Source organism: Cyprinodon tularosa, unplaced genomic scaffold, assembly GCF_016077235.1.
Source record: "Cyprinodon tularosa strain WSP-4 unplaced genomic scaffold, ASM1607723v1 ctg110, whole genome shotgun sequence".
NCBI lineage: Eukaryota > Metazoa > Chordata > Actinopteri > Cyprinodontiformes > Cyprinodontidae > Cyprinodon > Cyprinodon tularosa.
Window position 1 is genome coordinate 1,009,006 of NW_024037894.1, and position 20,325 is coordinate 1,029,330.

The 20,325-nt window shown below is 38.6% G+C and overlaps 1 protein-coding gene across 1 annotated transcript; it reads left to right on the plus strand.

Moving 5' to 3' along the window:
* cnga2b (cyclic nucleotide gated channel subunit alpha 2b) lies at nucleotides 1-20,148 on the plus strand. The gene is made up of 8 exons (XM_038297240.1): nucleotides 1-175; nucleotides 6,389-6,498; nucleotides 6,584-6,694; nucleotides 8,054-8,230; nucleotides 8,470-8,577; nucleotides 8,703-8,809; nucleotides 11,835-13,453; nucleotides 20,095-20,148. The coding sequence occupies exons 2-8, from the start codon at nucleotides 6,398-6,400 to the stop codon at nucleotides 20,146-20,148; spliced, it is 2,277 nt and encodes a 758-aa protein (XP_038153168.1). The 5' UTR covers nucleotides 1-175; nucleotides 6,389-6,397.
* The last annotated feature ends 177 nt before the right edge of the window (nucleotides 20,149-20,325 follow it).

A 20,325-nucleotide genomic window follows, 5' to 3' on the forward strand; every position in this document is an offset into this window, starting at 1 on the left:
ACCTCTGAGGAGAACACCTCTGAAGCATCACAGAACATCCTCCCAAACACCTCAGGCTGTTTTAAGAGTCTGTTTTTCGTTGGGTGACAATGTTGTGGATGGAGCCGTCAGAGGAGACCTGCTCCAGGTCATGGTGTCATTAGAAACCTCCTGCTGTAACTAAAGGAAATTAAAGGTAAGTCTAACTCTTTGTGTTTGGGTGTGTGTGTATTTGGCAGTGGTAGTAGTGGGTTTCTCCAGTTAATGATAAACTTTTCTTAAAATCTCTGCCCCCACTTAATAAGGTGTTGCATAATGTACGGTAACCCAGATGCCCCATGATGTAATGACACATATGTGCCACAGTTTGCTCCCAGTCAGCATGTTGGTTTCCTGAGTGATGAGGGCCCTCAGGGATGGCCGTTGATTGGATGGCTGAGCCGCAGGCTGAGCGACTGAGCGAGTGTGTGTTTTCGTTAATGATCCACCAATTAGTCACACAGTGGTAACAGTTGTCTAAACAGCTCATCTGTCTGTGCTGCAGGCTGGAAATTGGTTTCAGGGACCAATGGAGCAGGTGGGGTTAAGGTGTTAAGTATTTACCTTAACACAAAGGTTGAGTTCACATAGGGTTTATTCTCATTTTTTCCCGCAACTTTACTTTACACATTATAGACTAAACCAAGCAGTGAAAATTACAGAAGCAGGGAAAAAAAAGACAAATTCATACATGAATAAAATAACAACCAGGAGCTGGTCAGAAGTTAATGAAGATTAAAATAAAAACAGACTCTTTCAAGAGTATGACTAAAGGCTCCTTCTTTGGGAAATTTATCAAGAGAGTCTCTCACAAAAACAGAAAACTGAAAAGAAACAGCAATTATCAAGCCGCTGATCAAAATGAGCACCTGCTACTGCTACTGCAGAACTACAGGCCCATCTCAAACCTACCATTAATCAGTCAGATTATTGGAAAAGCTGTGTTTCAACCAGGGGCGTCTCTAGGTTTAAGACACAAGGGTGGCTCAGCCCCTAGAAGATAATGCGCACGCGTAGCGCGCGCCGAATTTTTTCAGTGCACCTGCTAAGGCGTTGTCTAAGACAAGGGTGTAACTTTGTGTTGAAAGTTGGTGGGGACGGCTCATAAGGAAAGGGAGGTCCCTGCGCGACGCCTTTTTTTTTTTGTTGGAAAGGATAAAGCCAAAAAAATGCGAATAACATTTATCAATTTAATGCTTACAGTTGAAAACATAACTGTTACAATATTCACTTATATATTTTGTGCAAAAAATATCACATAAATCTAAACAGACAGTACAAATCAAATAAATATATCAATTTTGTAGAACATTTATTGACAGTCAATTTTGGGTCACTTTTTAAAATTAATTTACTTTTAAACCAGGACTCGGACAAGATCTTATGGGACCTTAAGCAGAATATGATTAAGCAACTCCGTCTTTCTGTCAAGAACATCCACTAGTAGGGTATCCAGGGGGGGATTTACCATTAGGCAATACTAGGCAGTTGCCCAGGGCCCCAGGTTCTGGGGGCCCCATAAAACTCTGTTTCCATGTATGGTTAATACAACTAATCCTTATTTGTGCACATTAATTATGTTTTTGATAAAAATCCTTTGGCTAAAATGCCATCAGAACGCTGATAAATAGAGAGGAAAAAGGGACAAGAAGAGAGGGACAAAACCTAGAACAAATAATGGATGTCTATTCTATTAACATTTCTCTATCTGTAGAATGGGTCTGTTTTATGGGTTTTCTTCTCAGGGGGCCCCCTGCCTGTCTTTGCCTAGGGCCCCAAATTTCCTAAATCCGCCCCTGAGGGTATCAATACTGATTTGATAGAATCTGGGAGAGCGGACTATGTTCAACCATCCATTTTCTTTAACCTTATCCCTCAGTGGGATCAGGAGGTGCTGGTGCATATCTCTAGCCACGTTCTGGGTGAGAGGTGGGATCACCCTGGACAGGTCACCAGTCTGTCGCAGTATGTTCAACCAGCTTAAAAGTAATCGGTATCAGATTTATTATTTGCACTTTTACTAAGTGAACTTTCTAACTCCCTTAAATCTGAAATTCCAATGCCAAAATTGTTTAAATCTTTTATCTTTGGACCCCCTGCAGAGTGACGTCACACCTGCAAGATCCTATCCTTACCTTCCTGCTAGATTGCAAAAAGCAGCTTGCTCATGAGTTGTCAACTTAACGCGCTAAATCTTAAATGTACGTGTACATATAAAAGAAAAAGGGGCGCAGTGCTTGCTACTGAATGGCAACACTATCAAAGTCAGGAAAAAGTTTTAAGTAAAGCCGGGATTAACCTCTTACACCCTAAGGGGGTATAAATAAATTTCTGCCTGACAAAAACACACAAAAGTAAATAACTTATAGCCTCAAAGCTATTAGATTTAAGAAGAAACTTTTGGTACATCTGTAAAGGTAAGATGTCATAGAATGGTTTTCTGGTGTCAGCACCATTGTAGCTTTGACCCTGCCTGAAATATTAGGGACAAAATACAAAATATTTTGCATTTTTTGAACCTCGCCAACATTTTCTTTGAAATAAACATTGCAAAACACTACCAAAATATTATTTATAGCACAAAAAAGTAGTACAGTCTTTCAAATCTAAATGTTGTGTAAAAATATACAAAATGTGGACTCAATCAGATGAATCATATTTATTTTAGAATGGTATTAGTGAGAAATTTCTTAGGCGGAGAGGCCATTTTGGCACACTTATCCATAAATGTCACCAAACTGTGCCAAATATGTTTTTTACATCAATACTGGGGGTTTGGTAAAATGACGAGGTCATGTAGCAGCTGGACCCGCCGGTGGGTCCGTAGGGTTCAAGGGGTTAAAACAGTAGCTACAAGAAGCTTCAAATAAAAGGTGTTCTTTATGTTCAACCTAAACACCAACTCCGATAGACCATCAGCAGAGCAGGTGTTTAAATTAATCAATCACTGCTGCGAAAGCTTATAGCAGTGAAAGCTAATATACCACAGCCATCACTTAATAAACGCAAAATAAACAACCCTCTAAAAACGGAAAACTGTAATGGACTGAAAGTCCTGTTTTTTATGTGGGAAATTATTTGCGTGTGTTTTAGTATAATTCTGATATATTGGCGCTGTTGTCTGTTTCTATGGCAACGATACTGAATGTAGTGTAGCTTAGAGACCTGCATGGGTCGAGTTTTACCAACCCGCACCCGCCCGAACCCGTTAGGATGACTACCGAACCCGACCCGCCACCCGCGGATATCTTCAATTCAAATGTTATGGGGAGAGGTTGGAGGGGGGTGATGGGGAGAAAGCGAGAGGCAACAGATTCTTTTTTCTGAGTTTTTTTGTCGGGGTTTGTGGACGGTGAGCAGCGGGGAGAACTTTTTTTATTTTCTTTCTGAGGAGCGGCATGAATGGGGTTTTAATCAGATATACACAGCACCGAAAGCAAAATACGTGTACAAAATATTGGTGGGGACATGTCCACACCAGTCCTTAAGGAAGTTACGCCTATGATTGTTCAGATTAACTTGTCTTCTTTATGGCTTTTATTCGGTGCTTTACTGCATTTGTTTTGGGAAAATATGAGGAAAAAATAAATACAGAAAAAAAATATATATTTTTTAAAATCGCAAAATAATTATAGGGTGGCTAATGCCAAAGAAAGGGTGGCTGAAGCCACCCTTAAATAGGTCTAACGACGCTTATGGTTTCAACAGGTTGAAGCCGTCTTAACTGTGATCACCTGCTTTGATGTCTTGCAGTCAGGTTTCCATGCCAACCACAGGCAGAGGTGTCCAAAGTATTAATGTTTATTACTCCAGTAGAAGTATAAATCCTACTGTTTCAAAACACTTCTGTAGAAGTTAGAGGATCAACTTACGCTTTTTACACCGGTAAAACTGTATCAGTACCATTTTTAAAACTACTTAAAGTATAGAAGGAAAATTAATGCAGGTAATTTGTAAGGATAGAAATTTTACTGCTCTACTCTATTAAAGGAAAAACATTCTAAAATTCTCAATGATTATTCCTTAAACTTCATTTTCTTGGTTTTATAACTAATGGTAAGAGTGTCAAATTCAACTTTGCATCATCTATAAAAACTATTTATTTTGCTATGTGGTAAACAACAAGTTGGGGCAGCACAGAGTCCAACCACAAATAAATTAATAGTCTGAATTAAACTAATTATTTAGTTTTTAATTATTTTTTTTAATACCAACAGGGCATGATGAAAATTAGCTTAACGGAAAAAAAAACAATGAGTCTATATTTAGAATGTAAGGAGTATAAGTAAAAAGTTGCTTAAAAATAATTACTCCAGTAAAGTATAGATAGCCAACATTTCTACTTAAGTAAGGTAGCAACTTATTTGTACTATTTGTAATACAATATGATATTATTGGACTTCAGTCTAGTGTTTGATGCTGTTTATCACTGGATTTTATTAGAGCGTCTGGATAACTGGGTCGGCCTTTCTGGTTCAGCACTGGACTGGTTCAAATCCTACCTGAAGGGCAGGGACGTCTATGTGTCAGTAGGGAACTAGGGAGACCAGAAAATACCATGTGGGATTCCTCAAGGCTCCATTCTGGGACCCCTCCTATACAACATCTACGTGCTCCCCTTACCTCAGGTTATAGCAGACAATTAGATCAGTTACTATAACTATGCAGACGATATATACAGCTTTATATCCTAAATGGAACCAGGTGACCATGAACCCATCAGAGCATTGGCTAGATGCTTAGAACAGATCAATATGTGGATGCACCATCATTTTCTACAACTGAATAAAAACCAAACTGAGGTAATAATCTTCGGAACAAAGGAGCAGAGATCCAGAATTAGCTCCCAGCTTCACCTACTACAGCTAGAAACCACTGATTATGGCTGAAACCTTGGTGTCATGATGGACTCAGACCTGAACCTTCAGAGGCTCATAAAAACAGTTACTATGTCAGCCTTTTATCAGCTGAAGAACACCCAGGATTAAAGGACTAATGTCCAAGCACGATCTAGAAAACTCATTAATATATTTATCTTTAGTAGAATTGATCACTCCAACAGTGTCCTCATAGGTTTGTCTCAAAAGTCCATCAGAAAGCTGCAGCTGATCCAAAACACTGCTGCCTGTGTTCTCACTAGAACTAAGAAAGTAGAGCACATTAGCCCAGTTCTGAAGTCCTTCCACTGGCTCCCTGTTGCTCAGAGAATAGACTTTAAAATCCTTCTGTTAGTCTAGAATTCACTGAATAGATTAGATCCATTTGGCCAAACACATCATACATAGATTCAAACACTTTGGCCCATAATTTTACAGATGTGGATAAAGCCAAAACACATTAATTAATTTAATCAGAAATATTCAGACAAAATTTCTGTAAATTAGGTTTAGTGTAAAAAGGACATGGCAAAAGTGTTGCAAAATTGTGACCGTAGTTCATCTGATATAACTTCACCCTAATCATCCTGCTGAAGCTCCTTAGAAGCGTCTGTCACCTTAAAAAACAATGAAGTACGACAGCGACATGAGCAGACTTAATGTTTTTTATCAAAAGTACAGAATTAAACGGAAATTTGAACAAAGTGTAATCTAGTGCAAATCATATCTATATAAACTAAATTTGGAGATCTAGAGAAAAGAAATCACTCAAATTGACATAATTAGATTCTATTAAAGGGACCAGACCAAATAAAACTTAACATTCACAATTAAGTAGTTGTTTTCTTTTTTTTTTTTCTTTCTTTCTTTTTTTTTTTGTACAGCACTGGTGGTTAGTTTTTTCAAGAGTAAGAGGAAAGGGGGCATGAGAGAAGGGGAGAGACATAAGTAGTTGTCTTTAGATTTTTGAGTTTTTTTTTTTTTGCTTCTTGTTCAAGTCTGAAACTGTGTGTCTGCATATAACTGAATACATTTGTAAACAGCAAAAACAACTTAAAATAAGCCAAAGTTAATTAATAACCAACTAAATAAAAATTAATAAAAGCAATGTAATAAACCAAATAAGACGAGCTGTTTAGCACCAAACGAATATTATAGAGAAAAAAAGGTTTTAGTTTCTAAACTTAATATTTTTTTCAGGAAGTTTCTGATTAGAAATAAACTAAAACCAAAATTGTATCAGAATCCTAAATAGTGAGATAAATCCCTCAGTCTCTGCTTTGTGTATGCTTCATCACCACGGTAACCGAGCCATCACCTGATGGATCCCGGTTAGGGACTGCAGAAGGTCTCAGACGGCCCCTATCCCCTGACTATAAGCGGACTTTATGCACCACAAACACTTCCCTCTCCTGCAGCAGACAAACTCTGGCAGTGACAGCCTGGTTTAATGGCAGAAAGTGAGGCATCATTGCTACTGTTTTTCCTCACAGAACCACAGCATGACAGGCCAGGCTCCGGAGGGAGAGCTGTCCCCCCACAACCTGTCAGTGAAGACCACCTTGGAAGAAGAGATCGAGAGAGCTGATAGTAAACTAAGCAGGTAAGGAGAACCTCCTCTGATGGCCTAAGGAGCGATTGAGTTATAATAAGAGTTTGTTTTAATTTTTTTATTGCTTTGACCCCAGGGTGCCATCTGTCTGGGATGACACGTCCTCAGAGCTGCAGAGAGTCGCCACTCTGGACCCTGATGGACGCGCTTCAAGGAGTTCCTTTCAAAGGAATGGAGCCATTTCAAGGTGAAGCAATGATGTCCAAAAATTCAGATCTCTTTTATTCAGATCTCCTGTTCTGTCAGATAGCTGGTGAAGATTCTCAGTCATCCAGGTCATAGTCATACAAAAAAAGTTAATAAAAACAATCCACTGAACTTTGTTTCTAAGTTAGAAGACGTTTCACTTCTCATCCAGGAAGCTTTTTCAACTCAAAATGTCAGGAATAACGTTGCATTCGAGTGGACCAACAAAGCCTTGTTGTGGCTTAGAAAACATGCAAATTAAACCGAAAGAACAGGTCCGCCCCTATGGAATGGGGGGTCGTTTGGCTTATTTGTAAGCCTGTAATAGCCCATACCTGACTATGTCTCTGAAGGGGGGGTCGCCTGGCTGAACAGGCGGGGTCTTCTGTTTCCATGTATGGGGGTGGAAGGAATCAACTATCGCTGAACTGCAGGTTTTTAAAAGCTGAAATCTGAGTCCACCCCCTCTGTTTAAGGTTGGTTTTTCTCTATTAACATAAATGGCTTCCTTCGTGAAGGAAGCCATTTATATTAAAACCACCTGTCTTCTATTTCCAAAATGTGAACATTCTGGTATTCAAACGAATATCCTTTATCCATAAGGTGTAGATGGACAACAGAGTCTTGTCCTGAGCAGGTCGCTCTTCTGTGTTGGGCCATGCATCTATGGAGAGGTTGTTCGGTTTCTCCAATATAAAGATCTTATCATTCCTCACTGCATTAAACTGCATACACCACTCCGTTCATATTTGGTCTTGGGGTTTTGTCTTTAGGATGCACTAGTCTCTGTTTAAGGGTCTTGTTTGGTTTGAAATGTACTGGGATTTCTGCACCATCTGATAAGGAGTCTAACATCTTCATTACGGGTTGTAGATTTAGACTTGAGCTTGTATCATTTTTACTATTGAGTTTTGAATTTTGATTCCTATTTATGGATCCATAATTTGTACACATGTGTTTTTCATATTAAATAAATTAGTGATTGAGGAACAAATACAACTTCTTGATTTGTGTTGGTTCTAATAGATTTATGATTTATATTTGTGATTCAAACTATTACATTTGAGATACGTACTCATAAATTTATAAGCTTGTTGATTTTAGTTTTTTATTCATGTTTGTTATTTATGTGATTCATAATCATACATTTGCTTTTCATACTCATGAATTTGTGAATTTTAATTGTAGTTTTGAAAAGTTATTACTTTATAGCTTTTATTCCTAACTTTTAAACTTATTCTATTCACATTTATCAAGAAATACAGACATGTACACATGCTTTTGTTATTGACAGTTATCTTCCGCCATACAGATAAAAGTTTGGGATGAGTTTAAGAGGGATTTTCTGTTGTGCACCCAGGTTGGTAAAGCTGGTGGTGAGGCTGAGGGAATGGGCTCACAGGAGTCTGGTAGAGGAGGAGCAGCGGCCTGACTCCTTCCTGGAGCGTTTCCGTGGCCCCGAACTGAGAACAGCCCCCAGTCGGAGCAGCATCACCCAACCGGACGCCAACGGCAACAACGCCAAGGGGATCCTGAGGTATCCCTGACTGCGAAAGGGGTTAAAATATTGAATTAGGTCAGAGAGACATCCAGTTTCTAGCTTCCTGTTTCTTGAGTTTAAGGTTTTGTGCTGGAGGCCAATTAATATAAACATGTTATTTAACTGTAGATTAAAGTATTACAACAAAATCGTAAATGTATTCATTTTTTGAGATGTTCTCCTAGAATCTGCTTCTCTAAAACTTGTGTTTCTTTGTGATTATTTATTACCTCCAGGAAGAAGTGGGAACTGTTTGTTGTGTCTCCGTCTGATGACCTTTACTATCGCTGGCTGTTTGTCATCGCTGTGGCAGTGCTCTATAACTGGTTCCTTGTTGTTGCAAGGTATTATTATATTACTGTAAATATCGTTATGGTGTCAGGCCTGCAGATAGACAGTAGATGCAGCGATCTGAGAAATGCAGCCCTTTCACTGGAACACTGAATCATTTAACGGTTTCTATCTGCAGGGCGTGCTTTGACAAGCTGCAGGTGAGCAGCTATGTCTGCTGGCTGGTGCTGGACTACTTCTCTGATGCGGTCTACATCCTGGACAGTTTTGTGCGTTTAAGGACAGGTAACCCTTTAGAGATGTTAGTGTTTGTCTAGATTTAAGGTTTAAACACAAACAATTAGCTTCTTCAGTGCAGTCATTTCAGTTTTTCATTCCTAAACCAAGTTTGCTTTCTTTTTATTATTTTGATTTCAATTAACAACTATGTGGTCTACAACCAAATAAGCAGAGATTAGAGAGACTAAATAAAGAAGGAAAACAAGTTTTTTTCTCACTAAATAACCGCTAATCCAGGTTTGCTTTCCATAGACATGGATATTTCTAGACTGCAGCATATGACTCTGTTTGGTGTGAAAGATGTTTTCTGTAAAAGAGTGAAACAATTCACCTTTTTAACCAATTAACTCAAATAAATGTAACAAACTGAATATATCTAGATCTAGATGTAAGTTTGTAAATATTTTCTGTTTACCAATGTATTGGTTTAGGTGGGAAAAAATAAGTGTGTTTTTTCCGATTAATGCTGAACAAATATGGGTAACATTTTTATAGAGTTCTTTAAATGATCTGTGAATCTGATAAAAAAAGAAAGAAGGCAGCTCTAATGAAGCAAAATTCAAAGTGTTATACAGAAACTTTTACTAAGTTCAGGCTTCATGGTGTCAGCATGGAAATATAACATAAAAAATACTATAACTCTTTATACTCCCATAGATTTGGACCTTATGCTTTCTGCAGCATTTTTTTTTTCTTCTTCAGCTTTTTCTACTGTTTCTTAAAATGCAGGGAATTATTTCTACTCTTGTAAAAAAAAAAAAAAAAAAAACATCCTCAGAAAATATGAAGTGAATTTTGTTCCAATGTTCTTTTTAGAGGTTTTTTTTCTTAACAGATTTTATCATTTCAAATTTTATTTTTTTTCACATATTTGATATTTTATATATATATATATATATATATATATATATATATATATATATATATATATATATATATATATATATATATATATATATATATATATATATATATATATATTTTCTAATTTCTGTTTTTCAGATTCAGTTTTACTCTGATTTTCCCCTCTAGCCAAATACAAACCTTTGATTTTAACCAATAAAGATGTAGCTGCTGACATCCTGCTGAAGCTCTTTAGAAGCGTCTGTTACCTTGAAACACGCTGAAGTACTCTGATTATACCTAACAGCAAAACCTTAGTGAGCAGCTTAAAGGTTGTTTTCAAAAAATGTATAATCTGGTTGCTGATTTTAATTTATTCAGTGTAACTGTAAACTGTTTGAATTTCTTTTTCATCATACATTTAATCAAAAAAGCACATTTTAAAGATGCTAGAACAGATAACTTGAGTTTTTATGTGATATATGACCTATGACATCACAAGAGAAAATTTTTGTTTTATTAATACTGAGAAATGTAAACACTTTATTCGACAGCTAGATTACGACAGCTAAATTATAGAAAATAACTTAAATGGTCAACAGACAAAGCAAATGGAAAATATCCCACAGCTGATGATTTGGTATGAAATGTCCCTGGCAGATGAACGACGACCGCCTGCTTTCACATCACACGTTGGCTTCAGATTATCCAGCAACTAGCATAGCTAATCTGGATTTTCAAATATCTGAAGAATTAAAATTCCTTGTTTGATTAAAAAAAAAGGTTCTTTCTCTGGTTTACTTCTCCATAATGTTGTGTTAAATAATTGATGCTATAGCAGCTTTTGGCCTAACAGATGAATGCTAACAATGCTAACAATGCAGCACCAACAGTTTATTTAAAAATTTGTGTCAGTTTAACCTGATCAAGTTGTACTGGAGCTCTGAGCAATTGTATAAACAAAAAAACTTTATTATTTATAGTTAAAATATGAAAAACACACATTTTGCTTCTTTCTAAGTTTAAGCTTCTCTGCAGATGGAGGCTAACCTTGCCTATTCAATTGAATTTAAAAAAGCTTTATTAATCCCAAAGGGAAACTAAATGTTGCAGAAACTCACTGGTTATTTTATTATCCAGGTGTTGATGCTGTAGGCAGGAAGGGTCTTCTGTAGAGGTCTGTCTTGCATTAGATCTGGAGAAGCCTCTGACTAAAGACATTCTGTTGTTGTTTAACAATCTGATGAAGATGATGATCTCTGTTATTGTTCTTTATGAAGAATTTTTCTTTGTGAAATAATCTCCAGAGGTTCTAGAGGAGTTCATAGAACAAAGCCAGCCTTCTTTATTAGCTTGTTGAGCCTTTTTAAGCCTTTAGCTGTAATACCCTAGCACACAATGGCAGAAGAGATCGCACTCTCCATGACAGATTTATAACTTATGTAGCCTCTTGCTGCAAACGCTGAAGGACCTAAGCCCCCTTAGGAAGTCCAGTGTGCTGTGTCCCTTCCTGTAGACGACTTCCATCTGTCTGATCATCCTTCTGCTTGAAGCCTGTGATCTTCTTCATCCCTGACCACATATCTCTGAAATTGTTCTACTGGAGCTTGTTTTCCAGCCTCTTCCTTTATGCCTCCTTGCTTTCTATGATCTTGACCTTGAGTTGCTTCTGTATTCACCTCATTAACTCCCTGTCTAGGGTTGTTATTTCTTGTTGAGAAATTGCTTTAGATCACTTGATCCGTGATTTATTAGTTAGGAAGCATTTCACTGTTCTTCTAGGTATGGTGTTATCTACACAGAAGTTTATGTAGTTAGTCACACACTCAGTCATTGCATTGATATCGATTTACCAAGATGATGTCTTACTTCTGAGATGTAGGAGTCCTTGACTCAGCAGCTGACAAACTGTTGGAACGTTGGCAGTGTAGCAAAGAGTGGGACGTGATTAAAACCTGTTACTGCAACAAATGCATTTGGCTGTTGCCTCTGTAGCTTAGCAACAAAAGAAATGATAACATCGCATGTATCGTCCGCAATGGCAGAAGCCCTCCTTTCCCTGGGACAGACTGGATTGGAGTAATCATAGATACATATTGTGTAGAACTAAACCGGAGTGCAGCACATGATAAAGGTAGGAAAGAGAGAGCAGTCCTGCTAAGTTCCTTCTCCGTTTCTGTTATTTCAGGTTTTCTGGAGGAAGGCCTCCTGGTGAAGGACCACACCAAGCTAAGAGACAGCTACATCCGAACGTTGCAGTTCAAACTTGACGTTGTGTCCATCCTGCCCACTGACCTGGTGTACATCTACACCGGCATACACACTCCACAGCTCCGCTTCAATCGCCTGCTGCGCTTCCCTCGCATGTTTGAGTTCTTTGACCGAACAGAGACACGCACCAACTACCCCAACATCTTCCGCATCTGCAACCTGGTGCTCTACATCCTGATCATCATCCACTGGAACGCCTGCATCTACTACGCCATATCCAAGTCTCTGGGGTTTGGCTCAGACACTTGGGTTTTTCCAAACATCACCAAACCTGAGTTCGCCTCCTTAACAAGAAGCTATGTCTATTGCTTGTATTGGTCAACCCTCACTCTCACCACCATAGGAGAGATGCCTGCACCTGTTCGAGATGAGGAGTACTTGTTTGTGGTCTTTGACTTCCTTGTTGGAGTGTTGATCTTTGCAACCATTGTGGGAAATGTAGGCTCTATGATATCCAACATGAACGCCACACGGGCCGAGTTCCAGGCCCGAATTGATGCCATCAAGCACTACATGCACTTCCGAAAGGTCAGCAGAGAACTGGAGACGCGTGTCATCAAATGGTTTGACTACCTATGGACCAACAAGAAAGCCGTAGATGAGCAAGAGGTGCTGAAGAACCTGCCCAACAAACTGCGGGCTGAGATCGCCATCAACGTACACCTGGAGACCTTAAAGAAAGTACGCATTTTTCAAGACTGCGAGGCCGGACTACTTGTGGAGCTTGTGCTCAAACTACGGCCACAGGTTTTCAGTCCAGGGGACTACATCTGCAGGAAAGGAGACATTGGTAAGGAGATGTACATCATCAAGGAGGGGAAGCTGGCAGTTGTAGCTGACGATGGCGTCACGCAGTACGCTCTCCTTACTGCAGGAAGCTGCTTTGGTGAGATCAGCATTTTGAACATAAAAGGTAGCAAGATGGGGAATCGAAGGACAGCCAACATCCGAAGTTTGGGATACTCTGACCTTTTCTGCCTCTCTAAGGATGACTTGATGGAGGCGGTGACTGAGTATCCAGATGCTAAAACCGTGCTTGAGGACAGGGGTAGGGAGATCCTGAAGAAGGAGGGGCTTCTGGATGAGAACGCGGAGGGGGGTGGGCTACAGAAGGAGGACACAGAGGAGAAGGTGGAGAGGCTGGAGTCCTCCCTAGACACCCTTCAGACTCGCTTCGCCCGTCTGCTGAATGAATACACAGACACTCAGCAGCGGCTGAAGCAGAGGATCACTCTGCTGGAGCGGCAGCTGAACAGAACCGACTGCGGGGCAGAGGCGAACAATGACACAGCCCCCAGCACACAAACAGCCAGCGAGGATGACCCTGGCGGTCCAAATGGGTCCCTGAACAGGACAGAAACAACCGAACATTACAACCGTGATTGTTTAAACAACTCTCCTCTACTACCCTCACCTATGCAGGGTCACTTCAAACCCAGTACAAACGCTCACATGACCAATGCAAATGTTGTTGCTAACGTCCAGCAGACCAATAGAAATGCATCTTTGCTCCAACCCAGAAGTGATAAGAATGGGGTCTGTAGAACACAAGCTGAACAGATTACAATTAGTAGAAATATAAAAAATAAATAAAAACTGGAAAAAATAAAATCTGTAAAGAAATTTTTAAAAATATATTTTAAAAAATCAAATTAATAGATAATTAATTTGATATTTGATATTAATAGATAAATCTGAGATAACAGAAGTTGATCTCAAAACGTTTTTTTAATTGGAAATGTATTTAAAGTATATTTCAGATTTTTTTTGGTCAGATTTTTTGTTTGGAATAATAATGCAACAATTTTCACTCAAAAAAAATATTTTTTTTCCTTAAAAATTCAGAAGAATTATTTTAAGTGTCTTCTGTCCTATTGGTGAGGTCCAACTGAGCATGCGCAGTATTAATGTCGTCCCTAGCATGTTTCTCATTGGCGATACGTGGACAGCTGGCCAGTCGTCGCAGTGTTGCTGTTTTATTTATAGTGTAAAGAAATAAAAAAATGATTACCCAATATGATGGCCCACCAGACTCAGATGAATATTTGTGACAAAGCTGATTTTAGGTTTCAACTAAAATGAAGTTCAATAAATATTGCAGATTAAATGTCAACAAGGCAGAGAAAACAGACTGGAAAACCTGAACCTAATGAATAAAGTGTCAGATTAAAGGGACTCTGAGGCTTCTTTTAATCCATCAGAGGATCGCCTGAGAACTTCGTCTTCGTTTGCATCAGCAGAGACGTTCAGCTCCCTCCTCATGTCATCTGTTGTTCTGCTCCCATTCAAATTAACTCCTGCTGCTCCTCCAGGGAACCAGCGGGTCTAAAGAGATGCGGTGCTTGGCGACTGGATGTCATACAAACAACTCACTTCTTTCAAAGAAACCAACTAAACTCACAGCTGTCAGCGTTTTCATGCCAAGACATAAAGAAAAAAGCAAAGTGTTGTTCCTTCCCTTTCAGTTTAGAACTTTAACCAACATCTAGAACATTCATAACCCAACAGAGTCCACCCGGTTGGACTGTTCCAGAGTGACACAGGGTGGAGGGATCAGGGGCAGAGCTAGACGGTGACCCCGCTGAGATCTGATTGGCCTCCTCAGATGTTTGACATGTCAGAAAACCAGATCATTTCAGTAGAGTACAGGAAAAGAACAGGATTTCCATTAACATTTTACTCACAAAAAGTGAAGTTAGCTAAATGTACCTTTAAGTAAAACATACTTTTCTGAAAGCAGAAAAAAAATGCTTTGTTTCATGAAAAATCAGCCACAAACTGTTAATCAATAACTAACAGTTGCAGAAAAAGAGAGGAGGGTTAAAAATCTTTTACGCCAACATTGGTTTTTATGGTAAATTGATAAAAGGCCTGAAGTTATTAATCCTTGGTTTTTCTTCTGTTTTTAATATTAATCCATTCACAAACACATTCACTCACTGATTCCAAAAAAGTTATAAACAAACCACCGGACTTTGTTTTCCAAGTTTGAAGACATTTCGCTTCCCATCCAGGAAGCTTTCTCAATTCAAAATGTCTGAATTAGTGTTGAGTTCCAAGTTTTACAGAGTAGCCCAACAAAAGCCTTGTTATGGCCTAGAAAACATGCAAATTGAACCGAAAGCAGGTCCACCCCTTAGTGATGGGGAGTCATTAGGGTTGTTGTTGGCCTGGCTGACCAGGCTAGATGTCTTGGTCCCCTGCATGGCGATGAGGATTGAGATGATAGCATGAAGGAATCATCTCTACTGCACGCGTTTGATGCACTGTTATTAACACGGACGTGACAGTGACTGCTGCTGCATAACGTGAATTGTATACCTTGACACATAGCAGTCACAGTCAATTGAATGGCTTCCAAAGCCTTCACACTAGGTTACAAGCATCACCAGCGCCACTTACCACATCAGTAGGGTTGCCAGAAGTCACTGACTCACGTTTTTGAGCCCAAAAAATGTTCATAAACCGCCTGAATATATGAAATCTCGCCCAATTTGAACTTAGGTCTAATGATCTCTTAGGCCATAAATCTAAAGGATATTTTTTTTTTTACCCATAAACAGCCATCCTAAACAGCCAGATTGAGAAGCATCCCAACCTGGCAACAATGCATGTAAGACAGGAAACGTTAGCCTTTAGATGCAAAACCCCAATCTTGCACCGCAACATCTTTCTGCAAAATATTCTAACATAAATTCGCCAAATATAAGAGCAACATCGCAGTTTAGTTTAAAGAAACCATTTTGCTTTTATTGTAATTAAGTGTGTTGCAAGTATTTTACAGTTTGAAGAAATTGAAAATTACACCATATGCCAACCGTCACAAGGATGTGCATGACAAGGAAGGGCTATATATACTGCATGCATCATTTAGGTAGTTAACATTGTATTACTTCTTGAGCTCATTGAGTTATTTACTGTCACAGGTAGGTGCTTTGGCCAGAGAGGAAGTGTTTGGGCTGGTATGATTTAAGGAGAGCCGGTCCTCACACGCTGAATTTAGGACCGGCCCACCGGGCAAATGACCGGTATCACAGATTACCAGTCAGAGCCTGGATGGACAGCAGAGTCTTGTCCTGATGACGTTGCTCTTCTGTGTTGGGCCATGTATCTGTGGAGAGGTTGTTTGATTTCTCCAATATAAAGATCAGAGCATTCCTCATTGCATTGAACTGCATACACCACTCCACTCAGCTTAGGTCAGGGGGTTTGTCTTTAGGATGCACTAGTTTCTGTTGATGGGTCTCGTTTGGTTTGAAATGTATTGGGATTTTGTGTTTGGATAAAATCCTCTAGAGTTTTTCAGAGACTCCAGCAACATATGGGGTGTTTTTGTGTTTAATCTTCTCACCATTATGTTCTGTGTCATTTGGATTTCCTTGCTGAATTGACAAACGCCCAATTGGGGTTTTCACTGGTTTGAAGAGCATCTTTGATGTGTTTCTGTTCTTTGTGTTTTCCTTCTGTTTCAGTAGGGACATGCTCAGCCCGGTGTTGTAAGGTTCTGTTGACTGAGAGTTTGTGTTCCAGTGGGTGGTGTGAGTCAAAAAGAAGATATTGGTCTGTGTGAGTAGGTTTCCTATACACTTCAATGTTGAGGTTTCCATCTCCTTCCATGCTCACCAAACAGTCCAGAAAAGGATAGCTTGTTGTCGGTGGCATCCTCTCTGGTGAATTTGATGTTGTGGTCAACCGAGTTGATGTGTTTTGTGAAAGCTTCCACTTCTTTCAGCTGGATTTCGATGAATGTGTCATCCACATCTCTAAATCAATGGCTTGGTGGTGTTCCTCCTAAGGTGTCCAAGGTGACACTGGAGATCCCATGGCACAACCATACATCTGTCTGTAAAAATGATCCTTGAAAAATTATTCATTCACTGACATTTGCCAAGCTGAATTTTAGATTTTTATGTCTCTTACAAATTACAAACACAGATCTTATCCCCTGTGCTCCTCACATGTACCTAATTATATTTGTTTTAAAACCCCTTTAGCAAAAGTTTCGGAAACAAACTCAAACTTGTGTCTGTGGAGCCCCTTGAGATAGCCTCACCCCCCTCTCCCCCAATAAAAACAGTCTAGCTCCACCACTGGGTGAAGGAAGAAAAATACTGTGGGAATGTTTGCAGGGAAGCTGGTCAGAGTTGGCGAAGAGGAAAAAAGCTTTTAATCTGCAATAAAATAGAAAATATTTCCCAAAAAATGTGCGTTTTTTGCCCTAAATTAGAGTAGATTAGTAAGATTATCTGAAAATAGAGCAGATATGTTTGGCATTGAAATATGATTATTAGTTATTAAGCACTTAAAAGGAGTACATTTTCTGATTTTAAACCTAAAACAACTTATTATACTAAAAAAAGGGGAAATAGACATATTCCAAGAAAAAATGAGTCCCAAATGTCCCACTGAAAACGATATTTATTTTTACCTTCATCTCATGAATATGCATTAACCTGTTTAATAAAACCCAGTGAAATTTGTTCATCTTTGTGCTTTTAGAATATTTTCAGTGGTGATTAAACATTTTTTGACAACAGAAATAGGCAGTGATGAGGAAAAGGTTGCATATCGATGATCTGCAAAGCTTTGTATTCTTTAAACTCTGATCCACCGTCTGAGCCTTTCAGAAGGTCCTGCACTAACTTTCATCCCCTGGTTGTGAGGAAAGGGTCTCTGAAGTGAAAGGCTGGTTTGCATTCCAGGACACACATGAGCGCTGTTGATAAGAGGAGCTGGAACAATGAAGAGGCGGGAGCCATTCAAGCCATTTCCCCCCAAAAAAAGGAACTGATGATATCAAGCATCTTGAATCAATCTTCTCTCCGCCATAGCAGGATAATTAAATGTTCCGTTGAAAGGTTTCATTATGAGCCCAAATCTATTATCCTGACAACAGCCAGATGCATGTCTCGCTCCGCCTAGCTCCACTCACAATTCGGTTGGGGAAATCACTTTCAATGAGCGGGTTCCCAGATGTATGTGAGTGGAGCTAGGCGGAGCGAGACATGCATCTGGCTGTTGTCAGGTTACAAATCTATACACGCTGCAAAAAAAGATTAAACATAAGTAACTTTTTCCTAAACTCTGCCTTTAATTGGAGCAGGTAAAAAAATATGATCTGCCAATAAAATTTATATTTTTGCCCTCAAAAGAAAATAATTAGATATTATTCTCTAGAAATAAAATAATGATGTTTTTTTTCTTGTTTAAAAAAAATCACCTTTTTAGTTGAAAAGTTGTCATACTTGCTTAAATCAATGGAGAATAAATTGACTTCCTTCTATTTGGATTTTCGCAGTGCATGTATTACTTTCACCATTTCTAAAACACAAAAGATGTATTTTTTTCTGTCTTGTGTGTATTGTCATCATCCATAACTCAACATTGTAAATAGTTTATTTTTCAAAAATAAATGTTAAACACCTCTATGGGATGTTTAACTTGTGTAAAAGTTCCCATTTAAATTTTACATCCCCACCACTTTTCAGAGAAAACAGGTTAAAGTTTATGAAACATTTCCTCTCTTCATTAAAGACATGGTCTTTGTAAACTGACCAGGATATTATTGATGTTTATTACTCCAGTAAAAATATAAATCCTACTGTTTAAAAACTTTAGTAGAAGTTAGAGGATCAACTTAAGCTTTTTACTCCAGTAAAAGCGTAAAAGTACAATTTTTAAAACTATTTAAAGTATAAAAGTAAAAGTAATGCAGGAAAAAATTATAAGGAAAGAAGCTTTACTGCAGTACCCTATTACAGGAACATTTTTAACTTCCTTAGACTATATTTTCGTAGTTTTATAACAGATGGTAACAGTGTCAAATTTAACTTTGCATCATCTTGAACAACTATTTATTTGGTGAACAACAAGTTGGGGCAGCACCGAGTCCAACCACAAAGAAATTGTCTGGATGCAACTATTTTGATGTTTTTTATTCTTTTGAAATACCCATAATGAAAATAAGCTTAAATGAAACAAAGCTAACAACTCTATTTCTAAAATATAAGGAGTAGAAGTAAAAAGAGGTCTAAAAGATAATTACCGTACTCCAGTAAAATATCGATAGCCAACTTTTCTACTTAAGTAACAAAGTATTTGTACTTTGTTACTTGACGCCACTGCAACTGAGGGAATTTTCTGATGCAGCTCCAATTCAGAATACTATGTTGTAATTAAGTATTTTTATGAAGAGAAATATGTTTTCTTTATGGCTCAGTATTTTAAGGGTAAGCGACCATTTTCAACCAGATTTCTTCATGTTTTTATTCACCTGTTTTTCTCTATACATCCTATTATTCCTTGTTAAACGATCAAATAGTTTTAACTAAGCTCTCTGATGACCTCACCTGGTTAAAAAAAAGACCTCTGGGATCAAACGGGTCAAGCAGACACCAGCCCTAATATGGTGGACAGGGGAGCCCAGCAGAAGATAGTGACGGGAGCTGAGAGGGTGCTAGGAGTGTCCCCTCCTGAACTCCTGACAAAAGCAGAACCCGAGAGCTGCTACAGTCCGGAGGCATCTACTGCTGAAGGATCATATTTGATAAGAGAAACTAAAAGTACTGCAAGAGGCGCTTAAGGCATCTAAGAGATGGAAAATGGACCAAACCCCAACCAGTTCTAGTTCTACACTGACTTTATCCAAATAAGAGGTTCTTCGGGTCCAAGGCTCAAAAATAAAGTTACTTTAACATTGATCAAGGGTTTGGACTCTGTTTGAACTCTAAGCTAAATAAACAGCAGAAGTACAAAGCTGAAAAGGGAAAAATGGGTGAAATGATTCCACTTCCACAGCAACACTGAACCAGAAGCACGATAGTAATAGAGCAGGTTTGTATTAGCTTCTATAAACACATCAGACTTTCTACTTCTTCAGGTGAATAAATAGATCTGTAGTTAACAGTCAGACCATCACAGCTTCAAGCATTTGGTTTATTATGCCTTCTTTGTTTATTAGAATGTTTAATTTTTAATAAAATTTTGAATATTTCATTTTTAAAAAAAGTCTCAGAGTCAAAGCAGAGAAGATGGTGATCACCGTAAGAACCAATCAAAAAATAAGTAAAGATTTCCTTAGGGAAGTGTTTTCACCATGAAAAGACTCTTAAAATACATCACATGGTGCTGCTAAGGTGTTGAGGTAGAGCTTTTGACCCATATGCCAGCTGTCACAGGTCCGAGTCCCGGTCATCCTGACCTTTGCCAAATGTCTCTCCCTGCTCTTCTAACCCACTTTCCAGTCAGCAGGCTTTCATAACAAAAATAAAGGCCAATAGAGCCTTAAATGAAAGAAATAAAGTATATTACATGCACTTCAAATGAGATCATGAAGTATGTTTTCTTGTTCTAAATCATCACATATGACAAATTGTCTCACTAACCAGATCAAATCAAGGACAAATACA

Coding starts and splice junctions, on each gene's coding strand:
- cnga2b (XM_038297240.1), top strand. CDS start 6,398: ATGACAGGCCAGGCTCCGGAGGGAGAGCTGTCCCCCCACAACCTGTCA. Junction 8,810..11,834: donor TTTTGTGCGTTTAAGGACAG/GTAACCCTTTAG, acceptor CTGTTATTTCAG/GTTTTCTGGAGGAAGGCCTC. Junction 13,454..20,094: donor CCAGAAGTGATAAGAATGGG/GTCTGTAGAACA, acceptor CAGCTGTCACAG/GTCCGAGTCCCGGTCATCCT.